Source organism: Grosmannia clavigera (genome assembly GCF_000143105.1).
Source record: "Grosmannia clavigera kw1407 unplaced genomic scaffold GCSC_168, whole genome shotgun sequence".
Lineage (NCBI taxonomy): Eukaryota > Fungi > Ascomycota > Sordariomycetes > Ophiostomatales > Ophiostomataceae > Leptographium > Leptographium clavigerum.
This window is the reverse complement of record NW_014040771.1, coordinates 30,440-58,256: the sequence shown is the minus strand read 5'-3', so window position 1 is coordinate 58,256 and position 27,817 is coordinate 30,440. Positions and strand designations below refer to the sequence as shown.

Genomic DNA, 27,817 nt, shown 5'->3' with positions numbered 1-27,817 from the left:
ACCCACTTTTATTCTGCGCCCGTAAGGTAGACATAACGGGAGAAGATAGGTTCGCCCCATGCATTCACATCCCATTCATTAGGCAGTGCTCGTTGTACAAGAGGGAAATGAGTGTAAGACTGTGTTTGCTTATGCTGTACTTCGTAATACCGACTTGATTTGATTGCTCTAATTAAAACGTAGTTGCAGTCACGTGCGAAGATTAATAAGCATCGTGGATAGGTGGGGTGCACATATATTGGCGTGGTGCGAACCTATCCAATTCCAGCAGCTACCACCCCTCACAGTCAAAGTGCTTCTTCTTCAGCCTCTTCCGTTGTTGCTTTCCTCATCTCGCATCATATCCCGAATAAGCAGCCACTCTGTTCCCACTTTTCCACCCTTTTTCTTTCCTCCTTTTACAGGCGACACTTTCGAAGCACTCGGTTCATCCCTATCCCAGCACACTTAGCTGTGTCTTCCCTTTGTATCTGTCGTTGACCACCCCGCTATACTGGCCTGCCGTCCAGGCAGTGTTTGCTTCCCCTCTGTCAGCGTGCTGCCAGTCTGCTGCCAGGTTTTAAGCTGCTCTCTAGGTGCTGTCGAAATCGGGAGCCATGGCTGACCAATCTATCATACGGATCACCAAGGTGCGCTCTGGCTCCAGCAATTTGCCTCGGGCAGTAATCCAGAGTCTCGCCACGTGCCAGATACTAACCGCCCCTGTGCAGGAACTGAGCGACATCCAGAAGAACTCCGATTTCTGTTCGTGAACGGCTCCTGCTCCTGCTTATCTTTTTACTCTTGGCTGACATCAACCAGCGCTTGCCGTCGCATGTCGCGATACCGATGTCCGAAACGTCACGGCCCTGATTATTGGTCCCCCGGAAAGCCCATACGAGTTTGGTTTTTTTGAGGTGAGAGGATCTCCGGCCGACTTGTGGTGTGTAATTTCAGATACTGACGATCTCAGTTTTGTCTCAAGTTCAGCAAAGGTTTGCTCCTCCGCACGCTTGTCCGATAACAGCGTCTTCTGACCTCCACCAGAATACCCGCGCAAGGCGCCTTCCGTCACGGCGATCACGACCAACGGTGGTCGGTGTCGGTTTAACCCAAATATATATTCTAACGGAAAAGTTTGCTTGTGAGCGTCTCTTGTCCCTCTGCTTTTGCCTTTTGTGGCTAACGATCTATGACCATCAGGTCTATTCTTGGGTATGTCTAGCACGAGCACGCGGATACTATTAATACGTTTCGACGACGGGTAAGCTGACAAAGTAGAACATGGCGCGGCGAGCGAGGCGAAGAGTGGTCGGCTGCCCAGGGCCTTGAATCGATCCTGCTATCGATCCAAAGCTTGATGTCCCCCAACCCGTACGAAAACGAGCCGGGCTTTGAGGAGGCAAACGAGGAATCGGACAAGAAGAACCAAAAAGAATACGTCCAAAAGATCCGACACGAATCGCTTCGGATTTCTGTCATTCAGCGTATGGAGGAGTTTCTGGGCATCGGCACCATCGGCTACGGCAGCCGAACGTCAGACGCTTTTTCTCGGCCAGCGTATCCAGCTATCGACATGGAAGGGCTTGACGATGCTGCGGTGCCGTTCGAGCCATTCAAGGACCTCTGCAAGCGGCGGTTTCTGTGGTACTTTGACTCGTACATGAATGCGGTACAGAAGGGCAAGGATGAGGTTCCCGACAACCAGCCGTTTGTACGCATGCCATTTGAAGGAATTAGCAACATCATGGAAGGCAAGTTTAACTACACAGATCTAGAGTGGCGGCTCAACGCAGTGAAGACGGCGCTGGACGACGAGACGACGCAATGGGCGGCGACAGGCAAAACTGCGCAAGACCAGGATGCCACAGTGGCAGTGAATTTGCAGCGGCAGTTTGAACAGGTGGTGGAGGCGTTCAAGCGCCACGGAATACCGCACAATATTGAGCTGGAGGACGGCAACCCATTTGTCTGGATGGTGACGTATTTTGGCAAGCCGATGACGAACCTGGACGGCGGCCTGTTCCGGTTCCGACTGCACATGAGCCCACGGTTCCCGGAGGAGCAGCCACGGGCGCGGTTCGAAACCCGCATTTTTCACCATCGCATAGCGGCAGACGGTACGCCGTGCTATGTGGTGACACCGAACCGGCGGGAAGACATCAAGTCCCATATTGAGGCGATCATTGACACGCTGGAGGAGGAGAACCCGCGGTACGACCCGAGGGCACTTGTGAATCCCGAGGCACACAAGCTTTACTGGGGATCGGCAGAGGACCGCAAACTTTACAACCGGCGGCTGCGGCGGACAGTGCAGCAATCAGTGGAGTAAGTGCAGGCCGGGGATGCAGAATTAGGACAACAGTGCTAACGGGGAGCAGGGATTTCTGAGCCGGTGTTGTGAATTTGCCAGCAGTACAATTTTCATCCGTGCATGTTTTACCTAGTTTTTTAATTGTCAAATTTTGGATCCATCGCAGCGGCATATGGAGAAAGGACAGCGCGGGCAAAACGGAGGAATCGGGCGTTTTCTCTTTGACAGAGTGTTTTCAGTGCTTTCGATGAGCTGGCTTTGATCAGCTTCAAGCCTTCTACTTTCTTGTTTGAGCCGGTTTCTATTAAGCTACATTTGATGTAGCTGCCCCTCTGCCAGTGTAATCTGCAAAGGAGAGATTGAAAAACGCCGGGTTTCAAACTCTGCCTCGCGGCTTCAGAGAGTTCTTAAGACGTCTATGTCCTGGGGCTGTGAATGCAAATGTTGGGCGGTATGTAAGCAAGATATGTAGAAGTACCTTTACAATACACAGAACAGCCAGTGCCTATCCACGCTTGCCGGCTCGTCCCCGTCTAGCTGGTTCCGCAACGAGCCGGTCCTTGAGCGGATCGTAAGGCGCGGCCACGCCGACGTATTCGGGCCCAGCAGTGCTATCACCAGCGCCTTGGAACGAATAGACGGCCTGCAGGGAGCTTGCGGGAGGTGCCGCTGACGGAGCAGCAGTGCCTTCGACGGTAGGCGGGAGGATGCTGGCGACGGCGGGGTTGCCAACAGCAGGGCGGCGAATCTGCTCGGCGTGCAGGCGCTCAAGGCCCTCGCCGACGATGGCATACTTGTTCCAGTTGATGGGGGGCATGCGGACCACGTTCTGGGGCTTGGGGAGGCGGCGAGGGTCCGGAACGGAAGCAGAGGCAGAGCCGGTGTTGGAGGAGGGATTCTTGCTGTTAAGGCTGTCCGCATCGTCATCGCCATCATCGCTGCTGTCGTTTTCGTCGGCGCTGCCGTTGTTGCCGGCTGCTTCGTCTCGTGTCCCGACGGCCTGTAGCTTTTCCACAAAGGCCATGGGATTGGCGAGAGCGGCTTCTTTGGCGGCCTGCAGCGCCTGGATGTCGGCAGTAGCACGCTTCTTCTGCAGCTGAAGGATAGCGATGGTGTTCTGTAGCGCGATCACGTCCGGGTTGGTGCTGAAGTCGAGGGTCGTGGGTGCTGGTGGGAGGGGTGCGGCATCGAACAGGGGGTCGGTGGTGGAAGAGGGAGCCAGCCCTGATGGCGGCAATGATCCTCCTGCAACAGAAGCAGCAGAGGCAGCAGCAGCGGTAGCGGCGGCGTTGGCTGCTGCGGCTTCGCGGGCAGCCTCAGTATGGGTGAGCACCGGTCGGCCGGTAGCAAAGTTGGGCACGTAGTAGGTGCCCGATCCGGTGGCTGTTGGGGCCAGATGAGGAGGAAGCTGGGCAGCCGGCAGGATGGGCGATATGGGCGGCCGTGGGGGAGACCATGCGCGTGGTGCTGGCAGCATGGATGATTGGGGTTGGTGCTGATGGGCGACCGCTCCTTGTGAAATGGCAAATGAGCCTGACGACTGGACGACCGGATGTGTTGGATGTGCCATCCTGGCGGCTGCCTTGGGAGACGCTCTGGCAGGCGGTGGCGCCTTGGCCGGCGCGGATGACGAGGCTAGCTTGGCAGCCGCCTTTGTCTGTGCCGGCGTTGCCTTGGCCGTGGTGGCCATCATTCTGGGAGCAGCTCGCGAGGACGAAGTTCCGGCAGCGGCTGTTTTGGCTATGGCCGAGGATGATGGCGACAACGATGTTGCGGCTGCTGGGGATGGTGACGGTGGTGGCGGCGCTGCTGCCGCCGAAGCTGACGTTGTTGCTGGCCCGGCCGTGAAGCTGGCTGTGGAGCTCCGGCTCGGAATCGATGGTGCCGGAACGGGTGTCTGAACCGGAGGCACTGGCGGTGGGACGGGCGTTTGCATGGGCGGCGACGCCGACAGGCCGCTGCCACTGCCACTGCCTCCGGCAGCAGAGCCCGACGGCCGCAGCGCCTGCGGCGGGATGGTGGGTGGCAGAATCTGCGTCTCCGTCACGGGCGGACGCGCTGCAGCGGCGTTTCCTCCTCCTGCTGCTGCTGCTGCTGCCTGAGAGCTACTGCCGGCTGCAGGCATGGCAGGCGGTGGGAGCGGCTGCGGTGAGGGGGCCGACGCGGATGACGAGCACGACGACGCTTCCGCTGATGGCTGGGCCAGGGGAGACGACTGTGCGGAGCGCGCTGTTTTTGGTGGCGCGGGCTGGCGTTGTGGTGGAGGTGGAGGCTCTAGAGGCTGTAGGGGCTGAGGTGGGGTCGATGCTGGATTGAGCCAGCCAACTCGATGTGGATCGACGGTCTGGACATGGCTGTGGCTGCTGGCTTGGGGAAGGCGCGACAGCGAGTGCGGACGGGAGAGCAGGAAAATGGCGCGTCTGAAACGAGTACGGATACGAGCACTTGCTTCTTCCCATCACCCAATTCGTTCTTTCCCTCGTCCGTCGTGGGTTACTAATGTAAGATAAACCTGCCCATCCGTTTAGGTAGGATGGTGGGGTAGCCTGTGGCCAACCGGCTAGAAGCGGCCACCAGCCGTTTACCACTGGACCGACTTGGCTAATTGGACGACTGCGTGTCCTCTGACGCCAGCAAGGACTCGGGTAGGCAAAAAAACGCTGTGAAAAGAAAAAGTGACAGCTCGATATACCTCTTCACAGCGTTTTTTTGCCTACCCGAGTCCTTGCTGTTTGGCTGCTAGGATCGTAATTGACCGAAAACCGTCCAGCCGAATGGTATGAGCATATATAGTAAACCATTCAATCGAAGAGCCGATTACTAAGCCGACATACGTATTGCCATCAATCGTCTTCCTCTTGCATATAGATGAATATTCAAGATCACAATGTGATGCGGACAGGTTGAGGTTCATGTACGAAGTATATGTTTGTTATCTACTCTGTACACAATGACAATCAACAAAGATGTCTCGCCTGACTGTACAGAGTGCGGGTGCAAGAGACGGCCCCTACTATTAGTTTTCAGGATATCGGTATGTTCCTCCTATAAGCGCATATGGATCTTCTCTATGCACTCCGCCTGTGACTGGTTGTCAAAAAGTCGGCGCGTCCGGTCTCTATCTTGTCAAGTAGGATCCACTGTCCATGTGTCTTTCTCGTCTGCTTGATTTCCTAAAACGATTGGCGACCATCAACATTCCTGCCGGCTTGACGGGCGTGGCGAGCACCGTGACAACGAAATATATGTCAACGTGACAGGAAACTTCTTCAGATGGCCCCAGAGATGGACACGACTTAGGTCGCTTCTGATATCCTTAGTACGGTTCGCCTTGTTTGAAAGCATTGTTTGCCGTTTTTGTGAGAGTAGACGTTGAGAAAGTTAACCACAAATGGAAGTCATAAAAAGGCCGTTTCACTTCTCGAGATTGGGCTTTCAGCGCCACGATGCCAGAGAAATGATTGTTAATTAGGATTTTATTGCACGGAGCTCAAGGCTGTACATTCTCCTTACCGAGACGGTCCCATGTTAGAGCTGTCCTGTTCGCCTGGTATGTTGTGGTATGGTGGAGCACCGCTCCCCATTGGAAACAGCGAGTTGCATACACCGTAATTGTTCAGTGGTTTTAGTACTCCGTGTCAGTTCTCCCTTCTGTCTGGTCACTGTCGATCATAATGCGGACTGGGAAGTAGGCTGCAAGTGGGTGGGAAACAATGCAGAGCCGCAAGGGTCGAGAGGAGCGAAGAGCAGTTCACGTGACACCTAAATTGAGGCGAAAGCCGCTCGCCAGTTTTATAGCTCCCCCATATTCTTTCCATCCTAATCACTCACTCCACCTCTCCTAGTCTCGCCAAACCCCCCGGTATTAATTGCGATCCTGCCTCCTCACCGTAAGCCATGCTCTACTTTGCCTTTGGCAGCAATCTCTCGCTGCAACAAATGTCCAAACGCTGTCCGCAGAGCCGCTTCATCGGACGTGCTATCCTGCCTGACTACCGCTGGCAAATCAACCAGCGTGGATATGCCAATGTCGTACAGTGCTGCGGTAGCTCTGTGCACGGCCTGGTATACTTGCTCGAAGCTGCCGACGAGGTTTCTCTTGACCGCAGCGAGGGCGTCGGCATTGGCGCCTACAGCAAAGACTACTGCGACGTTCTCCTCTATCCAGCCGCTGTCGAACTGCAGAAACAGCCTGACCAGGTCAGAAGTGCTATTGATGGCGATCAGCAAGGCGCCCACCCACCCGAGCAGCGACCACATCTGCAGGAGAACACGCTCGTGTATCTCAGCACCCACTACATCAAACCTGGTGCTCCCCACGAAGAGTACATCCACCGCATCAACACTGGCATACGAGACGCTGTCTCACTTGGCGTACCGCCTGCCTTCTTCGAAAATGCCGTCCGCCCACTGGTGCCTTCTGAGCTTGAAGGTTGACGAGGACGACGGTTGACCAAGCTAGGCGACAAAACCAACTAACAGAACACGTCGACTCATTTACCAGTCGTCGCCATCGACAGTCCCGAGCACTGACACGTGTGTCGCAAGGGGGGTGTAGATGGGCCCTGAGCATGCATGCTTTCCTCCGATCAGAGAGTGCTTGAACTTGTGCATGATCACCGTCTCCTTGTTCACCGCATTACCCTGTATGGCTGTTGCTTTTGTGTGCCATTGAAGCTCCTTTTAAGCTGGGACTTATTGTGCATTCTTGCATATCCGGACAACGGCAAATAAAGCACCATGAAGACTGACCGACGACTCAAGCCTCACGAGAAATGGCAATTGCTGTTCTCGTCTCACGTCAGACATGCTACGTTAGTTTGTTGAACCTGGAAGCTGCATATTCTGGTGATGATGCTGTCATATTTCAACATTGACGGAATGCAAGTAAAGATTGAACAATCAGAGAGCGGAAAAAGATACATCCCACAGCTTTGAAATGACTCTCGGCAGCATTTTCTTTCCATCGGATTTTTAGCCTAAGCGGCATATTGAACAAGGACAAACGTATTAAAAGGCCAAATACACTGTCGTTAGAAGATCTACTAGCAGTACTCACTGATAATTTCGTCGTTCTCACATGCCGACCGGTGATCGAAAAGTCAAATCATGTCGATGCTGGGCGTTTGAAAAGCATAACATGCCGGCACGCAACTCCCACTCGTTGTTTCAAAACGGTTTATGCCAAACGGCTTTGCAAAGGTCCCAGACGAAGAGTACATTTATCCTAAATTCCTTATGTAGGATTTCAACCCTCGATTGGCCGTTTATCTACATTAAAATATACGCACACGGGCTTGGCGTTTTTAACAATCCGGCCTCCTGCCTAATCAGCTACGATGCCGAGATCAGAATTAGTAATATGACCCTGTCCTCTACAACCAATGGTATGGGGACCCTACTTGTACACTAAGTGCAATGGGTATATCTTTTCAACAGTTGTATTGGTTACGATTGATTCGCAAAAGCAGGTTGCCACGCACCCTATCGTAATGCTGCAGAGTTCAAAGCCACGCTATCTCAATATTCCACACCCGGTTCTGACAAAGTACCCTGCAGAGGGCAGGTCAACCTTTGATGCGTCCTGGAACCTCTTACTGTCCTAGTTATTGATTAGCGAAGTAGCCAGTAAAGCTGGTGACCTTTACTATTGTTGGCAGCTCCGGTTAAAGGCAAACCCTGATGACATGTGGATGGTATCTTTGCTGAAGAGAGATGCGAAGGCTTGTGGCTAAAGCACAACTACGAGTTTGATCCAGAACCTACCGCTGTGGCCAAGACACAAGGCGGCCCACTAGACTCTGCGTTGTTCTCCCAAGTTATCGTAGCCATACTTAAGCTAGGAAGACTAGCTGGTACCACCGTGGCCTTTTCGCCCTAAGAGACTGTTCGATCAAAGACGATGGCGATCACGCCGAATGGGCAGTCGATCTCACCCTTAACGCGATCAAACTTAACCCAGAAGTACGGTCGGAGTCCTCACCGATGGTATGCATCAACTAGCGGTCGGACACCAACCGCATAGATATATAATCACTCGTTGATGATGACCAGCATGTCGTGGCACTTTGAGCAGTAGTTGTCCTGCCAGAACCCAAGCAGCGTGATCTCTCCGCGGCGCAGCAATCGCATGTATGGCGGGCTTTACTCCTGGCCATAGTGCCCTTGTACGATCCTCTCTCTTCTCATAGCATTAGAGAACCAATGCCACCAACGCAATGTATTTGTCAATAACCCAAAGTTACATTTCATTGTAGTCTTTACTCAAGGAGGTACGAGCAGGCTTGTACCACCGTGCACATCTGGTTAAGCATGGGGCTTCTGAGCCCATACTACGTTAGACTTGTAGTAAGCATGTACCTTCAAGCCGCGCATCTCCCGGCGAAGCTGGGCGCAGTATACAGTAAGCTCTTCCGAGGACCAGCCAAGTAAGTTCGCATTGTAGCCCATCAAGCCGCGGGTGTCGGATTCCCACACAGCCCGGGAAAATTGGCCGACTTCTTTCAATTTGGGAGTTTCTGACCACTCGGAAATAGGAGTCTTTCTGCTGTTAGCTAACTGAGAGCAGAAAGAGCTAAGGGAAGCTAACACACCTTAAGCGGGAACTCGTTAATGCTGGTGAAGCCCGCCTCAACCAAGCTGGCCTTTTGCACATGATCAGCGACCACGCTGAATGAGGCCTTGGAGCCCATCTTCTTGGCGCCCTCGCGAAAGATGTGACCCCACTGGCCGGTGGCGGACTTCTCTGTTACGGTGCCATCGTCGGACTCCAAGATGCCGTCGGACTCATATGTTTCAATCCACCCACCCGGCTTAAGGACTCGGTAGGCCTCTTTGAACAGAACGGTCCAATCCGACACACATCCAATCAGCCAGCGCATGTGGACGTAGTCTATAGAATTCTCTTCGAATGTCCACGACTGTGTCAAGTCCTCGATTTCGCTGTTCCATGTTAGTTGTAAGTCATATAACATCCGAGTACATATATCTTACAAGCGCACATTGGGAGGCACCCATTTCGGCTGAATAGGAGATAGGTCGGTCCCAATCACTACAGCCTCAGGGTGCTCGTCCGCAAAGTCACTAAGTCTATGTTAGTTCCTGTTAACAGTCAACCGATAGAAACGTTGCCTACATAGCCCAAATCCCCGTCCCAGTTCCAATATCTAGCACTTTCTATAGTGTGTTAGCTCCAAGGTACACATACTGACACAATATCCATACAGCTTACGTTAAGCTTTTTTGGTAAGGGTGCGAGGTAAAGCTTGTCGTCCAACATCAGGCTAAATACATGGTGCCTAAAAAGCTGTTAGTACAACTACATAACACACAAGACCTCCATATTTTCAAGCGTACTGAATGTCCAGCGCATTGCTCTGTTGTTCATCATTTGCACCCCTTGCTAGAGTTAGCCTAGAACAGACTTGGAGGCATATTGAAAGGAACATACCAGTATTGGTTTGTTGCTATGTCGCTGTGGTAAGTCCTTCCATTTACGGTCCGATATTTGAGAATAGTGGATGAGATGGACGCAGTAGAACTTTCCGCGTCGTGGCCATGTGCAGAATCGGCGTCGTCCTAAGACAATCAGTATTAGAAACAAATTGTCAGTGGCGCATATTATGTGCACGGCTTTTCATAAGATTTGGCTGACTTCGACAAAATTTTGGCTATTCCAGTGGTTCCCTGGTTGAAGCTCGTTGCGGCCGGAGGTGAGTTCTGTGGTATCTGTTGCGGCAGCAGTGACGGCAAGTACGTCGACAGGATTGATCGCGGGTGTTGATTGCTCTGATGCCTCAGAGGTGTTTATATCAACCATTTTGGAGGGGTGTAAGAAAATGGAGTATGTAAACGTCTTTTCAGTGAAGAAAAAACGAAGAAGTGGGAGATACAACAAACATGGAATTTGCGTGGAGAGGGGAGAATTGAAAATCGCGAAATGGCGGAGAGAAAATTCCCCACCTCATTATTACGAGTGCCTACTCCGTACAGAGTACAGAGTACAGACAAATGATACTCTGACTGCTTTGGGGCGGGACTGGATGCGACGTACGGAGGAGCACGAGAGTTTATGCAAGTTCAATACTTGCTCCATCACGCGTCAGGAGCAAACGGGAAGATGTTGCGCAAAACCACATACCTCCCCTTCGAAAATTGAAAATCTGAGAGCAATGAACTCTTTTCAAGAGCCAGTCTGACGCACCTATCTCTTAACGTAAGATGCATTGCTCTCAGATTGCGAGAGCCACTTGAAGGATGCGTGATATCACAAACACCACCACTACGGAGTACTAGCTATAACAGGAAATGATGGCCGCTCCCGTGAAGCTTCCCCACGCCGTTGCAGGGATTAATCTTCAGGCTAGTATAAAGCAAGCTAAGCGTGTAATACTTAGTCAAATGGATGCCAAAGACAAAATCAGCCTGCTTTTCATCACCGGCAAGCAACAACGCGACATGAAGTTCCCCGAGTAGCTTAGGCTGCACTTCAATACTGTAAGAAGGAGTCTCAGAAGTGGGACAGAGATAATTCACATGACTGGGCTTCTCTCCACCTGAATTTGTCAAGATTCATGCTCATGGCCAAAGAAACAAACAGCGCCTAAGAACGCGAAGCGGGGATCTTCAGGCCTTCCAAGAAGCCCCGGCTCATATTCCTGACTAGACTCTGGGCACGTTTTGATCTGTGTAGCCTGTGCACTCAGCACCATGACCACGATCGTGGTTAATGTCGCCGCAACCGTCGCTGCCGTTGTTGTTGCCTAATGTCGCAGGACTTTTTCTTTTGTCGTGTACAAGTATGTCAGAAGATTCCTAGTCTTCCACCTCCAGCCGGGCGACAGAAGGCGTCGGCGATGCAACAGGTCCACCGTCGTCGTCGTCGTCGTCGTCGTCAGAGTCGATGAGGAAGTCGGGCGATCCCGCTGCGCCAGACATGCACGCTATCTGGATACACGCCCACTGGATATCCAGCATCGCTCTCATTTTCCCGGCCTCATCTTCCGACATGGCGCCAGTGCTAAATACCCGCCCAGTCTGGAGAGGGCGGTTAGTGCAAGGGTCAGCAGCTGCAACAATACCGTGAGCGTGCAAGCCGCCCGGAGCAAAAACTCTAGGTCCTCCAAACCGGGGCCTGTTTCCCCATTCGACCAGCCAGGTCTCGCCTTGTCCCTGATCCAGCATAATTTCTTCCTCCCAGATGCTTCGCTGAGCGGCGGCCTTCGTGCTGTCCCGCGGCTTTCGGGCGACCCGCAGTTGCTCGGGCATCCAATGAGATTGAATGGAAACAGTGGACCTGCCTGGCGTCACAGGTGTGATGTCCAAACACTTGAGCGCGAAATATCCCTCGGCCCACCACTTGTGCATTTGATGATTGAGGGCCAACATATTCCAGCATTTATCGGAACATGCTATTCCTCCCAGAACCAAACCACGGCTGTCGCCGGTTACAGTTGTTGTCAACGTCGTGTAGCAGTCGGTAAGCCTGTTAAGGTTTTGCTGGCTAGCATTAGCCGCAAATGGGAAGATGTGGCACACGGCGGGATTTTCCGTTCCTAGCAGTAAACACCGATTGTGGTCCCTGTCTAGGCATTTGGCCACTTCTGTAGCATTGCGTCGTGTCGAGCTTGAATTGCTAACGTTGGTCTTTGTCGTTATGGCTACCCTGCATAACTATAGTTGCATAACTATAGTTCAAGAAGCGTGTTGTCAGAAATTATACAATTGTTTTGGATTTTCAGTAATTTTAAATGTCCCTTTGCTCACAGATTCGCACAAAACTTTTCGTCATATGAGAGAGAGTCCGAAAGGCTAAATTTGAGGCCTCGCGAATGGTTTGCAGCGGTAGGTTGCAGATCACGCTCATATCGAAAGAAGAGAGGTGATAATACGGGCGCGCCGAGCCCACCTGCAGCTCATGCTCTACGTGTCTAGAGAATCGCAGACGCTCTGCCGCCTCGTCCTCAGGCAAGATATTGTTGACTGCAACTGTTCTAGGCAGCATGGCTAGAAAATGCCAGAGTTGGTTTTAATCTGCGAGGCTTGTTGAAGATGCCCCTAAAAAGGGTTCATAACAGTCGGCTGGGATTTGTTCTATGTTTCAGAGAGGTAAAAAAAGGGATTGAGCTTTAGATGAAATGTGAAAGTGATGAGTATGGGCTTCTTTTCAGTTTCCGAGGTGTAAAAAAGGTATTGAGCTTAAGATGAAAGATGATATTGATGATTATGGGGCTTCTTCCATGTTTCCGAAGTTTAGAACGACTGATAGAAGTACTCCGTAAAGGCAGACGAAAGACGGCAGGGATTATTTGCTTGAAGACTACGTCGTAGTAAGAGTGCATATTATTGTAGAAAAATATGCTAAAAGGGAAATTAACATGAGAACGGCGATTGCTATTTATACAGGCCTGGACACCGACAAAAACACGGGATTAACACCACCACGTCTTAATAAGCGTAATATTATACCAACAGAAAACAAGAAGCACAGCAAATCGCTATACAAAAGCAGTTCCTCTTTGGTAACATATGCCACTGCTTTTCTGGCCTCCTAGTCAAACAGATTCTTTGCAGTCTCTCCTGCCTCTCCTGTCGCCTATCCCCTAGTCGCCCTTAAATCGACGGGTTGACTTATTGGTGCGCTTATTGGCGCTACGCATACATCTGATTGAACATGGGCGGCTGTTATGATACTTCTAGTGCATGCCTCTTAGATGCCAAGCGCGGAAGCATGACGCAAATTGAGAGTACTTTAGATGAGGGTTGGGACTTTCGAGAGGGAGAGAGGTCGAGCTATATCACTACTCAAAGTGTGTATTTTGCCTGCGCTGCGACTATACAATACTCTACACTACGACAAGATAAGGAAAAGAAGAACAAAGGCAGACGCCTGAACACCCCTAACACTCCTAATACCCCAGCTCTCAAAATGCTGCCAGTCCAATTACCCGCGAGTCGGCGGCTCTGGATCTATAGTCCTCTCTGATGATTGTTATAGCTGGTGTTCTCTCCATAAAGCTCATAAATTACGTGCACGGGCTCGTGGCCGAGCTCTGCTAGGGGCTGTTGGTCATAGGAAGCCATGTTTGGTGTGTGTGCTGCCATTTTCGCTTCAGCGATATTTTGGAGCGGCTGAGACTGAGAAATGTCACTGGCCTGTTCGTCACGGCGGCGAGAGCGCAGCACAGCAAAGACAGCGAGGCCAACGGCGATGGCGGCGACAGGGAGGCCTGCTCCAAGACCAACCCCGAGGCTGAGTCCGATGTTTTTGGAGTCGCCCGAGTTCGAGGTTGCAGCTGAGGAGGAAGAGGCGGCAGCGGAGGCGGAGCCCGTAAGGGTGCTTGAAGGGGTGCTTGTGGTAGTGGGAGCAGTGGATGTTGTGCTAGTAGTAGTGGCCGCACTCGAGGAAGGAGTGGCAGTGTAGCGAGCCGTACCGGCGCTGCTGACCGGAGGGTAACTGGTGGTGGCGACGGTGGTTTCTGCAGAACTGATTATGCTGCCGTTGGCATCAAGAAAGGTGCCGCCGCCATCTTGACAGCACTGAGAGTTGTTGTTGCAGCAGAAGCTGCCATCGGAGCAGATGGTGACGCGCGGCAGGACATTTCTGTATTCGGTCTCGTTGTAGAGGCATAGCTGCGCACACTCCGAGTCCCAACCCTGGATGGCACAGGGTCCGCGCACAAAGGTGCCGGCGCTGTCGCTGGGGTTGTGGCATAGACGGTTGGACAAGCATGTGGCTTCGACGCCACAGCAGGTGTTGGAGTTGGGACATAGGCTGTTGTTGGTGTAAGCGAGGCCATTGTAGCCATAGCACTCGATGCCGACGGTGGTGTACCGGGCCGCGAGGTCCGGCAGTCTCTCCAGGCCGGCGACAGCACCTCTGACGGTAGTGACGAAATAATGGATCGCCAGAAGTCCGAAGCCAATAAAAAGAGCCATCATAGTGATTCCAAAAAGGGATCGGATGGTTACGAAAAGAGGGCGAGGAGACGAGGGGACGGAGAGCGAACACGGGCAGACACAGCGGCAACTGTCTTATAAGAGCCCGGAACGACAGAATGTGCACCATGTGGGCCTCAGCCATAGATATGCATGTCCTAATATTAGAAGGAGCTGTACAGGGTGCAAAGTCACAGTATTCTGAGCTTACGGAAACGGTGGGCCTGCGAGGGAAAGCGCTTGAATGCAGGAGGGTCGATTAGAGAATCCCTTATTCACACTACTGAATCCTTACGCCCCACCTATTTGAAGATGTATCTTACATCTGCGCAAAGGAATATGCTCTCATTGATTGGCTACTTAGTACGGAGTAGAGAGATCTCGAGGGTCACCATTGGCGAGAGGTACTGACAAGTCAATAGTGTACAAATGTATTCTGCACGTAGTAAACAAAGGGTTCTCAGTGCTATGGTCAGCCCAAGGATGAAGGATGGGGAAGCGCTAGGCGGTCTGAAAGCATGAAACGCTGCCTGCATCACCTTAAGCGCCCGTCATGTCAGAAAGTGGATATAAGCGGTTGGGTTTAGCCGATGCTGACAATAGGGACGGCTGGTGGTGGACGTGATGGGCGTGCTGATGACCTTTCTCTGCCTCTTGTTTTCTTTTGTATCAACTCCATACTATGTCAGTGTCTTGATATTGGCATGACCGATGATGCGATCAGATCACACCCGTCGCTTTCTCGACGGCACCAGCGCCATGCTTTTGCACATCTACGACCGCCATCGCTGGCGGATGGTGATGCCGGCTGGCGTCAGCCTCATTCTGCTCTGGGTGCTGTACGCCTCCTTGGCGACCCAGCCGTTCGCAGCGCTCCTGTGGCTTCCACAACACGCAGCCGCGAGCAGCAGCGCAAAAGGCCTGCCTGCAGAGACGACCAATGCTCTCGCTGTCGACACTGCCCTCCTGCGCGACATTGTCGAGTACTTTGCCGACTATCCCATCAACCACGAGACAGCCTCCTCCTTTGGCGAGATGGGACGCCGTACGCGCGTGCTAGGAGACTGGCTGACACGGGCCGACGAGCTGGAAGCCGCCAGCGCTGATCGCATGGCGCTGGACGCCGCTATCGAGGCCTTGGCCACACAGCAGTTTTCCTTTCTGGCCAGGCCACCCCGACATCCCGACACGCCCACGCCGCTGGCCGACCTGCGAGCGACATTTGCCGAGGGCACGACGGGCATCGTGGTGGCTGCGGGCGACGGCACTGCGCGCTTTGCCGGCCACCTGGTGGCGATGCTGCGCGACGTCCTGAACTCGACGCTGCCGATCCAGATCGCGTATGCCGGCGACGACGACCTGTCACTGTACCATCGGGCACGGCTGGCCAAGGTGTTTGGGGAGACGAGCAAAGAGGCGTCGTCGCCACCGCCGGCCTTTCTCGACGTGACGAGCGTCTTTGACGAGGCCACGCTGCGATTCGACGTGGCCTCAGGCGGTTGGGCCGTCAAGGCATTCGCCGCCCTGGCAGCGCCGTTTGAAACGGTCATCGTGATCGACGCCGATGCCGTGTTCCTGCAGCCGCCCGAGGCACTGCTCGACGCGCCCGGCTTCCGCGCCACCGGGACGCTGCTCTTCCGCGACCGCCTGCTGTGGCAGCACGCCTTTGCCGACCGCCACACATGGTGGCACGACCAGATCCGGCGTCCGAGCTCGGCCATGAGTGCCTCTCGCACCTGGACGGAAGAATATGCCGAGGAGGGCGACTCGGGCGTCGTCGTGCTTGACAAGGGCCGACCTGCCGTCCTGGCCGGCCTTCTGCACACAGCCTGGCAGAATACGCACGCCGTGCGCGAGCACACCACATACCGCATCACCTACGGCGACAAGGAGAGCTGGTGGCTCGGCCTCGAACTCGCCGGCGCTCCCTATGCCGTCGAGGCCCACTACGGCGCTATCGTCGGCTGGGACGAGAGCACCGATGGCACCGTCAACACCCGTGTCTGCAGCTTCGTCATCGCCCACGTTGACGCCACCGACTGCTTGCTATGGTACAACGGCAGCCTGCTCAAGAACAAGGCCGTCAATTCCACCGAATATGCTCTGCCCGACTCCTGGATGATCGATGGCACCTGGCAGAAGGGCGCCACTAAGCAGGACAGCAGCTGCATGGTTGGTGCTCCGGTGAAGACGCTCACGATCGAGGAGACCGCACGGCTGCGGTCTGCATGCCATGCAGCTGCGATAGTGGATGATTCCTTCCGGCCCTTTTGATAGTAGCGGTTGCAGGTTTAAATGTGCCGTTAAAGTGATTAGAGTACTGTCCAATCAGGTAGAAGCTGTGCCTAGGCCTAGATCCTTGTGCTAGGAGAGTTAAAAAGTAACCCGTCCGCCAAAAAAGCTTTAGAAGCATAGCTTAGTTTAGGGAGATATGCTAGAGAGGTGCTTGCTGCTTCGATACTTGTCGCTTTGTCTTCGGCCTTACAATTTGTAGATCTCTTACAAGTATATAGTTGTGATTACGTTTAGGAAACCATACATACTTGGTCAATTTGACATTAATAAAGCCGGTTTGCGATTTGTGATTACAATGATCGGGTTCTTGAGATGAACAACGGGCAGCTAGGGCTTGATCCTACCGTTATCACATTTGGAGACAAGCGCTACATAAACATTGAACGTAACGGAAAACCGTTGTAATAGCGAGTAACCTAAAGTGGACAAACACGAAATTAGGCGAGGGTATTCGCTATTATACGAGGCAACCAGATTTTGGTCTACGGGTACCGGAGAGACGAGGACTCTCCATCCCCCACCCTTGGCAAGATAAATATACTTGCAGACTGAAGCCTTGGCACGGATCTTGGCTGATTTTTAGCAATTCCAGTTCGCTGTTGTTTAACACTACGTTTACTAAACTAGGACACGGATTTTGCAATTGGTCCGGGACACGCACCTTATCATGGACTGCCCATAAAAAGTAGAAACAGACAGGGGCTCTGAAGCCAAGATACATATACACTCTTGGCAACTTTTCTTATCTAACCACTGTGTTCTGAAAAGGTATGGTGCTCGCACTTTTATTCAAGCTTCATCAACAGTGGGAATACTGCTCGCCTGTCTATCTAAACGCTATTTCTTCGCGGATAGATACCTTGATAGATGCGCAGGGTGTGAATAAATACAATCCTTATAAATGGTAGACCTTTCTCCTATACGTCCCCTGCAGTCTCTCGGCCTTGAAATGAATCTGAAGGCCATATTCTATTGTGGAATAACAGTATATGCAGTTTTTACATCACACTCCGCGATGTCGATAAGGTCTAACTCCAACCAGGCTACAGCAGTGGTCTCCGACAAGGAGGCCAGCAATTTTGTGTCCCACGATGGCGAGAATCTGGCGGACTGCCCGCGGACGATGGCGGACCTTGGGGTCAACGAGAAGCAGCTCGTTCGCAAGATGGACTGGGCCCTAATTCCTTTGGTGATGCTCCTTTATTTGTTTAGCTTTTTGGACCGGTAGGTCTCCAGAAGGATAGACCTGATAGAGCGTTGAAGACAAAGATCCAAGGTGCTAAAACTCTGTTGCATTTAGTGTCAATATCGGCAATGCCCGCCTGTACAAAATGGAAGCTGATCTTGACATGCATGGCACTCAATACCAGACGGCCGTGTCTATCTTATTCGTCACGTACCTCACCTTTGAGGTTCCAAGCAACCTTCTGCTTAAAAAGCTCACGCCGAGCCGCTGGATCGCTTTTATCACAATGACCTGGGGAATTATCGCTACCTTGACCGGAATTGTTCAATCTTACGGGGGTTTGATTGCCTGCCGCCTGTTACTAGGCGTCGTTGAAGCCGGATTGTTTCCCGGTCTTAATGTCTACCTAACTATGTTCTACACACGTCGCGAGATCGCGCTCCGTGTTGGCTTCCTATTCGTATCTGCCGCTATAGCGGGTGCTGTCGCAGGCCTTCTTGCCTACGGTATTGGGCACCTGGATGGTGTGTCAGGAATGAGCGGATGGCGAGTATGTGAGGGCCTGTATATTCAAAGTGCTCTAGACGACATGTGGAAAGGTGCATGTATTCTCATGCACTAGAAGCTAGTGCAGGCTGTACTGCGGGAGTGAAAACTCTGCACACTGACCCACAGGGTCACGTGCAACACGACATCACTGACCGACTAAAAAGTGGATCTTAATCATAGAAGGCCTGCCTAGTCCTGTCCTGGGCTTTGCCACATATTTCTTGTTGCCAAACGAGCCAGAGACAGCCTACTTCCTCAATGAGGCCGAGAAGCGTGCAGTCGCGTTACGCTGGGCCAGCGAGTACGGCAATACGAAGAGTGCCCAAGAGTTCAGCAAGGTCGACATGATGAAGGCTTTTACGGACTGGAAGGTGTGGGTTTTTTGCGCGGGTCAATTTGGTGCCGACACCATGCTTTATGGTACGTGAGAGATAATGCCTGCTTTGTTCATTGGGGCAAATTCTCACAGCCGTATAGGCTTTTCTACATTTCTGCCAACCATCATCAAGAGCCTAGGTCACTGGACGACGGCCCAGGTCCAGCTACTAACCATTCCCGTCTATTTTCTTGGCGCCGCCGCTTATATGACTTCAGCTTTTCTCTCAGACCGTATACAGCGCCGTGGTGTTTTCTGTATCGTCTTTGGACTTATCAGCGTGGTTGGATACGGTGTGTTAATCTCAGACACGTCGGCAGGCGTGCACTACTTTGGGTATGTATTATCTGGTTTCGGCTCTTTCGTTATATTCATTTTATCTCTAATCGTTACCAGGTGCTTCCTTGTAGCTATGGGACTGTATGTTGTTGTTGGCATTCCTCTGGCATGGGTAAGATCTTAACATCGTACAATCCCATCATCTGTCTCAAGCCTTGATGCAGTTAGCTGATGTTAATAGATGCCAAGCCTTTGCCCCCGGTATGGGAAGAGGACGACTGCAAACGGAATGCAGCTGACCATGGGAAATGCATCTGGAATTATGGCGCCATTTATTTAGTAAGTAAATCCTATGCCACCGTCTTTCATTTGTGCATAATATCATCACACTGCTTTGTCTTTTAACCAGCCAACAGCTCATCAGTCGATGCGCCCCGCTTTATACGCGGTCATGCCGTTACCCTAGCCATGGTTGCCTTCGCCGCTGTCACTTATGGGTTTATGTGGTGGTATCTTGATTTCGTAAATAGGTCAAGAGATGTCAAGGAGAGAGAGGCAGCAGAACAGGGCTGTCCTTTGCCCCCCCGTGAAGAATCGGAAGACTTAGGCGACGACAGCCCATATTTTCGCTACATGACATAGTTAACAAGTGCTACCGACTGCCACTAAACCAAAATTATACAATTACCCTCGTGTCGTGTATGCCAGAATGCCTGCTTGTGCCGTCTTGGCTCCCAATAAGATATACGATTTCGTTCTTTTCATGTCGTCCCCTCTAGGAAGGCATCTAGAAATGTCATATCGATGTTCTGCGACATCCAATCCTCATCACGCAGATCCAACAGCAAAGGGTCGACCAGGTCTACGGCGTCATGGGTTTGAGAACACCCGGCTTCCGCTCCAGCCCCAGCATCATATACCGTTGTTGCACTTATCTCGTGTGCAGCTTTATTGTTATTCGGCCGCATGATCCGCATGTCGCCAAAGTAAGGTATGAAGATGCGATCGCCCTTTCCGGGAGCAGAAATTGAGGTGGAAGTAGCAGTTTGGTCGTCGGGTTGGGCTTCAACACTGACATACGCGCTGTCTTCGGCGATGTGAAAGTTACCACTCGCTTCAATGTCCAGTAAGCGATGAAGAACATCGGCACTTTGTGCACAGAGTGCATCTTCGCTCGAATGGCTCACGCGTCGCATGGTTTCGAGAGCTTGTTCTATCATGGCCCGATCGCTAAGCGCTTGGTGGGAGAGCAGACTATCTACCTGGAAGGAGATCTCGTCTTGGTTCGGTGGATGAAGACGACGACTGCCACCGAGGTGGGCCAACACGAGTGTGATGGCCGCCATGAGACCCAGAAAGTTTGCGATACGGCAGCTGGACGCTGTCCAATTGAAGTGTCGTAAGAGGATAAAACGGGAGAGAACTTCGCGGGACGAATTAACACATGCAATTCGTGCCATTTCACACCGCTGTCTGTCAGCCTCGTCCTTGGCTAGCATGTAAGGGACGTAGAGCTGATTTCGTAGATCGTGGTGGAGCATCTGGACGAGAAGTCGTCGCATATCCCAAAACAGGTCGAGCGCACTCTTGGAGCTTTCGGCTAGGTTTGGTGGCAGCCACCATTGACAAGGAACGCTGTTCGCGGCTCTCTGCAGCTCCTGATCCAGCGCCTGTGTCGCCTGAACGTCTGGCGGGGTGGCACCGGAAGACCTTTGTGCCAGCGCAAGGACCATGACGTGGCGATATGCTTTCTCGAGGTATCCCTCAGGCGTTTCGACTGCCATGTCGTACGGGGATAGGATGTTACTGGTAACATCGGCCGCACCCGGTGGGAGGCCTAGCATGCGGGAGAGTTGAAGATCATAATGGACGATACGGAACCAGATATTGGGCAACTCGATGCGTGTACTACTGGAATCGAGGGAACGGAGCGTCTCTCGCCGGGGGTTGCTGTTTTTTGTTAAATGAAGTCCCATCGTCCGCGCCAGAAGCATGGCTCTCTGCACGGCCATCCAGCTAAGTCGCAGACGGCCACTGTTGCACTGGTATACACTCTCTAGAACGACGCATTCTAGACTCTCTATGCAGCCGAGCAGCTCGTCTTGCCTTGTTACGAGACTCATGGCCGTGTTGGCACAACGTTCCGTCAACGCAACAGCAGGCTCCACCAGGAAGCGCAGTTCTGGATACATGGCAGGTTGCATTTCCTGCAGAAAGACGGCAACCTGGAGCATATATTTTGCAATCAGAACAGGTTCGGAGGTCACCAGAGGCGGCTCACGTAGGACGCCATCTGTCGGCTGAATTCCGTCACGGCGGAGAGTAGCATATGACATGGTGATATGAAGTGTCGACAGTACAGGGTGGCGTGCAGTTGCCTTGCGTAGCAGCTGAATATCTTGATGGCAGGGCAGCAAACCATGCAAGGTTTGAGAGAGCATCTGTAATTTGGGGATCCTGGCTAAGCCGACGGTAGAAGCAATCAGCTCGTTTGCCGCTACTGGCGAGGAAGAATGTGCCGTCGACACTGGTGGTGTCGTCTGAGACAGCGTCGCTCGTGGGGCTGGACTCGGACTCCAGCTTGTGGCAGGCGTCTGTAGCGGGTTGCTCTGTGTTTGGCTGAGGTTTTGAATCTGGTATGTGAGCTGCACGACCATGTCCTCGATGCGCTGCAAGCGGCTGGCCGTGGCTGTGGCCATGGCTGTGGCTGTGGCAGAGGGGGTGGAGACAGAAGTAGCTTGTTCGTCATCGTCGGCAAACTGCTGGCTCACGCATCTGGTACCACGGCGTAGACAACCGGTACAGACGTCGCTGTTGTCGAAAGAACATTTCTCCTTGCGTCGCTTGCATGCCCAGCAGCTGTGCGTGCCTTTGCGTAGGCTTCGTTTTCGTTTCCTGACACGATCGAAGTACCCGTCATGTTGAGTTTCGTCCGCTAGTTCATCGGCGCCGTCGACACGCGAAGTTGGTGAAGCGTTGATCGTGTCTGACATGTTGCAAGTTTGAGCGCGATGCAACGCACGCACATCGTACACTACCCGATCACAAGTTGAGTGGTTACACTGCCGGTATCCCCAATAATCTTACATACCTAGGCAAGCTTGTTCGCCGATTGAAATCCTCGAACCGCAACTTGAGTTGCAGTGTGGAAAAGAGGCTCGTGAGCGAGGCAGCTGCCCGGAAGGTTACCTAATTTGGCACCCGGATTATCTAGAGCTCCGGAGTACTTCAGATCAGCCTTGGGTCACATGGAAATAAAGGTACCTGAAACTGACTAATCAAGACTGGAGATGGACCACGTCTGTTAAGAAGAAGTCAGCCCACTTAGTCCGGCGGGCCGGCGGACGAGAACTGGGCTAGCCTGTCTCGCAAGCTGTGACTTACACACTAATCCACCGGCCGGCCTCCGGTCCAGCTGCTCTTGCTGATTTCCGATCGATCGACCACAACAGACAAAATCAGTATATATGATTTGTATTTGACGCTCTCCATGTATCAACAGACACAAAATTACATACGAAGCAATGTCTTCTGCCAGCGACTACGCCGAAAACGGCCAACATCTCACTGAAGAGAATGATCGTTCTGCCATGGCTCAGAACGGAAAGCACAAGGACAGCGACAGATCGCAGAGTGACTCGGATGATGACCCTCAATATGCCACATCCTACAGGCTTATTGCCATCATGTTGACGATCAACCTGAGCACCATGGTTTCCGCTCTGGATCTGGTAGGTGGCCAGATAGAAGCATCCCATCGAGACACTGATTTGACAGCGCTGACTTTGGACCCTTACAGGGAATCGTGGCCACAGCTATTCCTGCCATCACCGAAGACTTCCATTCCCTAAACACGATCGCCTGGTATAGTGCTGGCTGCTTCATTCTCGTTGGAGCTTCCAGTGCTACGTGGGGGAAACTGTTCACCTATTTTCCGGCTACGATTGTCTATATGAGCGCCCTTGTGATATACATGATTGGAAGCGTCGTTGCCGCCCCAGCTCCAAACTCCGTTGCCCTGATTATCGGACGAGCCATTCAGGGTTTTGGCTGCTCGGGAACTTTAGGCGGCTCGGTCTTGCTCATCAACTTCACTGCGGCGCCCAAGGCTCAGCCCATGCTGATCGGAATTTGGATGGGCGTCTTTATGGGCGCCACCATCCTTGGCCCTCTCCTGGGTGGGGTATTTACTACAGAGGTGACCTGGAGATGGTGAGTTTTCCTGGTCTGGTCTTCGTCCTGATAACACACCTAACGTGCACACAGGTGTTTCTGGATTAATCTTCCCATCGGCGGCCTGGCCCTCGTTCTGCAAGTTTTTTTCCTTCGTATACCAAAGCACATCAAGCCGAAGCCTGCAACGTGGAGGGAAATCTTTCTGCAGCTCGATTTCTCGGGTTTCATCATCCTTGCTGCATCCTTGGTCTGCTACACCCTTGCGCTGCAATGGGGAGGACTGTCCAAGAAATGGTCAGACGGCTCTGTCATAGCTACTCTCATCGTGTGGGTTGTCTTGACCATCTGTTTCTTTCTGAATGAACGGATTCTCGGCGTGAGAGCAATGATGCCGCTGCATCTTTTCAAACGGCGAATGACATGGACGAGTTGTGTATACGTTTGGATGTAAGCATCTGTACCTCTGCCGTTCTCTCCGTCTAAAAACGATATGCTGATGTCTACAGTGCAAACTGCGCCAACTTCCAGGTGCTCTTCTATCTGCCTATTTACTTTCAGTCTGTGAAAGGCAACTCGGCCATCATGAGCGGTGTTTACACCCTTCCCTTCGTGTCCTTCTATGCAGTGGGCTCGCTCCTAAGCGGGTTCTGGATCAGCAAGACAAGGCTCCCAATCGCCACTGAGATCGCTAGTCCTTTACTAGCCCTCATCGGCACCATTCTCTTTTACCGGATGGATATCAATACCTCCAAAGCCTGGTATGTTGGAGCACAGATTCCGTTCGGATTTGGCATTGGCCTAGGCAATCAAGCCCCTGTGACTGCTCTGCAGGCGTTCTCCAAGCCAGAAGAAGTTGCAGCCATTACAGGCACCCTCTTCAGTAAGTAAAAAATTTCAAGAGTCGTCTACCAGAGAAATTACTGACAAGGCGGGATAGCGTGGCAAACTATAAGTGGCGCCTACTTTAACACTGCAGCACAATCTATCTTCGAGAACACCATATACAAAAGATTGGCATCCACAGCTCCAAATATCAGCGACAGTGAAATCAGTGCGGCTGGCGCCGCGGGCATATGGAAAACCTTTAGCGGACAGGATCTCACTCTGGTGCTCGAGGCATACATGGCGGGAATCAAAAATGTCTTCATTTTCTCCATCGCAGGAGCAACCGCAACTGCACTGTTTGCGCTCTTAATCCCTCCAACGAGACTCCCGGACCCGGAAAAGACGAATGAGAAAGAGCATGCAAGTGCAACCACTTGACAAGTTGCATCGCGCTGAGGTTTATGTATCGAAAATAAGTTTTGACAGCCGAGTCGATTCGAGTTTGCACAAAAGATGGGGTGCGAGTGCCAAAGATACATGGTTTTTAGACCGAAAACTTGCTCTGGGAAGTTTTCGCACTGGTTACTGCGTCTGATCTGAGACTCTTTAGGGAACACTTTCTAGATAGGAGATCGACTTGATCTTCTGTACATCGTTTTTTATTATCACAAATATTAATACTTTTTCTAAAATTGAACCGCAGAGTTGTCGGGCCCATTCTAACTCGCCTCTCGAGGGTCAGGTGGTGGTAATGCAGGAGCATCCAAGCCAGTCATACCCAGATGAGGCTACGGAAGATCGATTCCAACAGAGTAGTGGTCATGGAGGCCGCTTATTTATTTGTCAGAGACTTGCTTACTCGTGAAGATATTCCCCTGTACAACCTCTCGTTTTGGGTTGTTGTTGTGTAGACGGATCTTGAGCTGAAAAACGCTGTAAAGGACAGCTGACTGGAGCATCATGATTTCGGCCTCACATATGCGACTGATTGAAATGAGTATAGACATTCCATATGCTTGCTACATACATACAATCCAAAGCAGCTTCATCTCGAAGTGGCCTGTGCTGCCGCAAACTCGGCCCGCTCGAACAACAGACAAGCGTCTCTCACTTGCTCTTCCTGGTTGCCATCGTAGATCCACCATAGTTTCCCCTCCAAATGTCGATACATTTCGGCTTGACTCGAACCAACGCCCTCCTCCGTACAGCTGAGCAATCGACCCATCTCTGCAGACCTTACTACCACCTTTTGGGTTCTCAGTCTTCTAACTGAGTCAAACGATTGCAGCGCCAGGCGGACGCTTTGTGCCTTGCTGAATTTGTTTCGCGCCAGCCTCTCTGGATCGAGGTATTTTCCTAGGAGAGTATGGAGGACACAGGAGTCCTCGATGGCCATTGCAGCTCCTGCCCCGGAAAACGGGGTCGGGGCATGCGCCGCATCTCCAATTATTACAACCCGGCCTTTCACATACGTTGGCGCCAACGGCATTTCCCAGATTGAAAATCCGGTTGTCGAAGCATCGTCGGGAACCAGGCTCACAAGCTTCTGCACATATGGATCCCAGTCTCCGAACCGTTGTTGCAAATCAGCCGTATCCACGGGAATGCTCCACAAGTCTTCTGTGACACGGTCATGGCTGTTGTTGAACGTCATCACTCCAATGAAGAACATGGTTTTATTGACCATGGGAAACCCGAAAATGAGTCCGTTCTTGCCACATCGGAGGGCAAATTCGGGCTTTACATAATCGTCGCCGAGAACAGCCTGTGCGTCTTCGTATGGGATCGTGGAGCGATATGAAATCACGCCGGTGAAGAAAGCATTGGCGGCCTCATGATGGATCCCGAGGATGTGTTTCCTGACCATAGAATGTATACCATCCGCTCCAACAACGACATCGGCTTTCGCAAACGTGCGATCGCGAAAATGTAATACCATGGGCTCATTGTCATCCCCCGTCGGTTGTATGATGTCAGTAAGCTTCTTCCCAAACTTGGTCTGCGAAGGAGGGACTAATTTAACCAACTCCTCAAGGAAATGAGCTCGATGGATCGTTGACCCTCGTATGTGGTATTTAAATTCGGCTATCACACCACCGACATCAGGCTCCTGTCCTTTAACAGCTCTGACCCAAGTATGCATCCCGTTCTTATCCGGTTCTTCTTCGTGAAAAGCTGCTCGATTTTGAAACCCATGTAGAATTCGGGGATCGATAAGTTCCATGGCACGCTGTGCGCTGGGCCCTAGAACGGCGCTCGCTCCCTGTTCGGAGAACTTCTGGGAGGATTCGTACAAGGTTGCGTCGATATGGGGATACTTTAGGAGACCGATGAGCAGCGTGAGACCTGCAAATCCGCCGCCAATAATGGCCACGCGAATGCGTTCATTATGCGACGTGCCCATTGTGATCTGATAAGTTCAAGTACCAGTCTATAGGTTTGTAGTTTGAATGAAATGAAGTCTTTGCTCACCAAGACGGTTTTTGACGGCTTCTGCGTACTATTTAAAAAAACACACGAGTTCCGGGTGCAGTATCATCAAATACAGTACCTTACCATAACGATGCCCGGAAAGGACAGAATAGTACCATATGCCGTCGCACTGCATCCCTATTGTGACCCGGCAGACGTGCGAAGAGACGGAAAATTGAAAGTCAGCCCGACCTGGAATAGAGCCCGAAGCCCGAAGCCCGAAGCCCAAATACACCGGTACCCTCAATATCCCGGGATTACAAGAAGAGAGAGCAACCGTGCTGATCTAATTCTTGCTTTTGATAATAAATGCCGACGCAGACACCGCCACGTTGGGAAACTGTTCATTGCAATTAGCTCACCGTTAGGATACAATGTTATCCATCACTGCCAATAACATTGCATTCGGCTTCACTCCGCTCATTGGGTCGCTCCTGATATACTCCGGAATAAAAGGCACATTCATCAGTCCACTGGAGTGTACGTGTAATGAGTTTATTTGTAGCCTGCATTCGGAGACTGATTCATGTGGAATAGGGGCCAAAGGCTATGGTCTGCCGACCGCGACTGCAGAAACCGCTGTACTCTTCCCCGCAGCGACAGGTCGAAATTTGGGCGCTGGATTCTTTGTCTGGGCCATGATACTTACTGGTCAAAGGATGACTCTTGGGGTGTTTCTGACATGTTGGGCGTGGGCTGGAGTTGCGGATACGATGATTCTGTATAGGCATCCTCGAGGAACAAATTCAGGCATGCATGCTCGCAACACCATTATACTTCTTATACTTGGCCCCTTCCTTGCATGGCCGTCCCACAAGTAGCAAGAGCTAGATAGAAATTGCAAAAAAGAGACCGAGGGAATGACAAACGACATACAACTCAGGGCTTCCAGGTTGAGACCTCATCGTGGTCTATGTGATTTAGTTTCTCTGTGTCAGAGCAATTACGCCTTCAAACATGAATTAAAGGGTTCTAAAAATAGCACCCGCATAAAATCCTCCTTCAATTATTTTTTAATTCCACATCCAAAACTTGTCATATTGAATCAGGAAATTTTAGCAATAATTATTGGCCTTGGTGCAAGTCAAGGCAAGTCGAAGAATTTTGGTCGGCGCATAATCCGATAGAGGTATCATCCTCAGCAACACGCTGTGTCTGTCCGCTAGGGAGTAGTTTGTTGATGTGTGACGGTAATGGTCGGTAAGCCTGCTTTGCGGCATTTGTAAGGTCGGTAGTAGTGGATAATGGGATCGGGAAATTTCTCGCATCGCAGCACCGGAGGTCGGCGCCGGGATGGTTGAGTTCTTTATGACACTACGCGACCCGATGCGGTGGAAACACATGCTCGCATCAATTTCCTTGGATAAAGAATATCCCGACAAGGAGCTTACTTTTTTTTTCCTCATATATGTCATCAGTGTGGTGGTTC

The 27,817-nt window shown here is 51.9% G+C and overlaps 11 protein-coding genes across 11 annotated transcripts; 5 read left to right on the top strand and 6 right to left on the bottom strand.

The window, feature by feature from the left end:
- Positions 1–596: 596 nt before the first annotated feature.
- Positions 597–2,311, top strand: CMQ_1962 (ubiquitin conjugating enzyme; the record flags this gene model as incomplete). The annotated part of the gene is made up of 7 exons (XM_014314888.1): positions 597–629; positions 711–744; positions 802–896; positions 953–974; positions 1,027–1,078; positions 1,183–1,194; positions 1,261–2,311. The coding sequence occupies 7 exons, from the start codon at positions 597–599 to the stop codon at positions 2,309–2,311; spliced, it is 1,299 nt and encodes a 432-aa protein (XP_014170363.1).
- Positions 2,312–2,798: 487 nt separating this feature from the next.
- Positions 2,799–4,418, bottom strand: CMQ_2045 (uncharacterized protein; the record flags this gene model as incomplete). Its single annotated transcript, XM_014314971.1, has 1 exon — positions 2,799–4,418. The coding sequence occupies one exon, from the start codon at positions 4,416–4,418 to the stop codon at positions 2,799–2,801; it is 1,620 nt and encodes a 539-aa protein (XP_014170446.1).
- Positions 4,419–6,190: 1,772 nt separating this feature from the next.
- On the top strand, positions 6,191–6,730 carry CMQ_1945 (uncharacterized protein; the record flags this gene model as incomplete). Its single annotated transcript, XM_014314871.1, has 1 exon — positions 6,191–6,730. The coding sequence occupies one exon, from the start codon at positions 6,191–6,193 to the stop codon at positions 6,728–6,730; it is 540 nt and encodes a 179-aa protein (XP_014170346.1).
- Positions 6,731–8,599: 1,869 nt separating this feature from the next.
- Positions 8,600–10,112, bottom strand: CMQ_1893 (methyltransferase type 11; the record flags this gene model as incomplete). Its single annotated transcript, XM_014314819.1, has 5 exons — positions 8,600–8,833; positions 8,887–9,235; positions 9,287–9,376; positions 9,744–9,871; positions 9,954–10,112. The coding sequence occupies 5 exons, from the start codon at positions 10,110–10,112 to the stop codon at positions 8,600–8,602; spliced, it is 960 nt and encodes a 319-aa protein (XP_014170294.1).
- A 995-nt stretch (positions 10,113–11,107) lies between these two features.
- Positions 11,108–11,659, bottom strand: CMQ_1938 (uncharacterized protein; the record flags this gene model as incomplete). Its single annotated transcript, XM_014314864.1, has 1 exon — positions 11,108–11,659. The coding sequence occupies one exon, from the start codon at positions 11,657–11,659 to the stop codon at positions 11,108–11,110; it is 552 nt and encodes a 183-aa protein (XP_014170339.1).
- Positions 11,660–13,261: 1,602 nt separating this feature from the next.
- Positions 13,262–14,233, bottom strand: CMQ_1931 (uncharacterized protein; the record flags this gene model as incomplete). Its single annotated transcript, XM_014314857.1, has 1 exon — positions 13,262–14,233. The coding sequence occupies one exon, from the start codon at positions 14,231–14,233 to the stop codon at positions 13,262–13,264; it is 972 nt and encodes a 323-aa protein (XP_014170332.1).
- Positions 14,234–14,941: 708 nt separating this feature from the next.
- On the top strand, positions 14,942–16,504 carry CMQ_2061 (uncharacterized protein; the record flags this gene model as incomplete). Its single annotated transcript, XM_014314987.1, has 1 exon — positions 14,942–16,504. One exon carries the CDS (start codon positions 14,942–14,944, stop codon positions 16,502–16,504), a length of 1,563 nt encoding a protein of 520 aa, XP_014170462.1.
- A 1,036-nt stretch (positions 16,505–17,540) lies between these two features.
- On the top strand, positions 17,541–19,557 carry CMQ_1937 (major facilitator superfamily transporter; the record flags this gene model as incomplete). Its single annotated transcript, XM_014314863.1, has 5 exons — positions 17,541–17,749; positions 17,826–18,235; positions 18,441–18,680; positions 18,738–18,972; positions 19,332–19,557. 5 exons carry the CDS (start codon positions 17,541–17,543, stop codon positions 19,555–19,557), a joined length of 1,320 nt encoding a protein of 439 aa, XP_014170338.1.
- A 119-nt stretch (positions 19,558–19,676) lies between these two features.
- On the bottom strand, positions 19,677–21,908 carry CMQ_1855 (c6 zinc finger domain containing protein; the record flags this gene model as incomplete). The annotated part of the gene is made up of 1 exon (XM_014314781.1): positions 19,677–21,908. One exon carries the CDS (start codon positions 21,906–21,908, stop codon positions 19,677–19,679), a length of 2,232 nt encoding a protein of 743 aa, XP_014170256.1.
- A 531-nt stretch (positions 21,909–22,439) lies between these two features.
- CMQ_1859 (major facilitator superfamily transporter gliotoxin efflux transporter) lies at positions 22,440–24,354 on the top strand (the record flags this gene model as incomplete). Its single annotated transcript, XM_014314785.1, has 5 exons — positions 22,440–22,646; positions 22,715–23,127; positions 23,182–23,418; positions 23,598–23,971; positions 24,116–24,354. The coding sequence occupies 5 exons, from the start codon at positions 22,440–22,442 to the stop codon at positions 24,352–24,354; spliced, it is 1,470 nt and encodes a 489-aa protein (XP_014170260.1).
- A 607-nt stretch (positions 24,355–24,961) lies between these two features.
- Positions 24,962–26,320, bottom strand: CMQ_1949 (mannitol 1-phosphate dehydrogenase; the record flags this gene model as incomplete). The annotated part of the gene is made up of 1 exon (XM_014314875.1): positions 24,962–26,320. One exon carries the CDS (start codon positions 26,318–26,320, stop codon positions 24,962–24,964), a length of 1,359 nt encoding a protein of 452 aa, XP_014170350.1.
- Between the last annotated feature and the right edge of the window lie 1,497 nt (positions 26,321–27,817).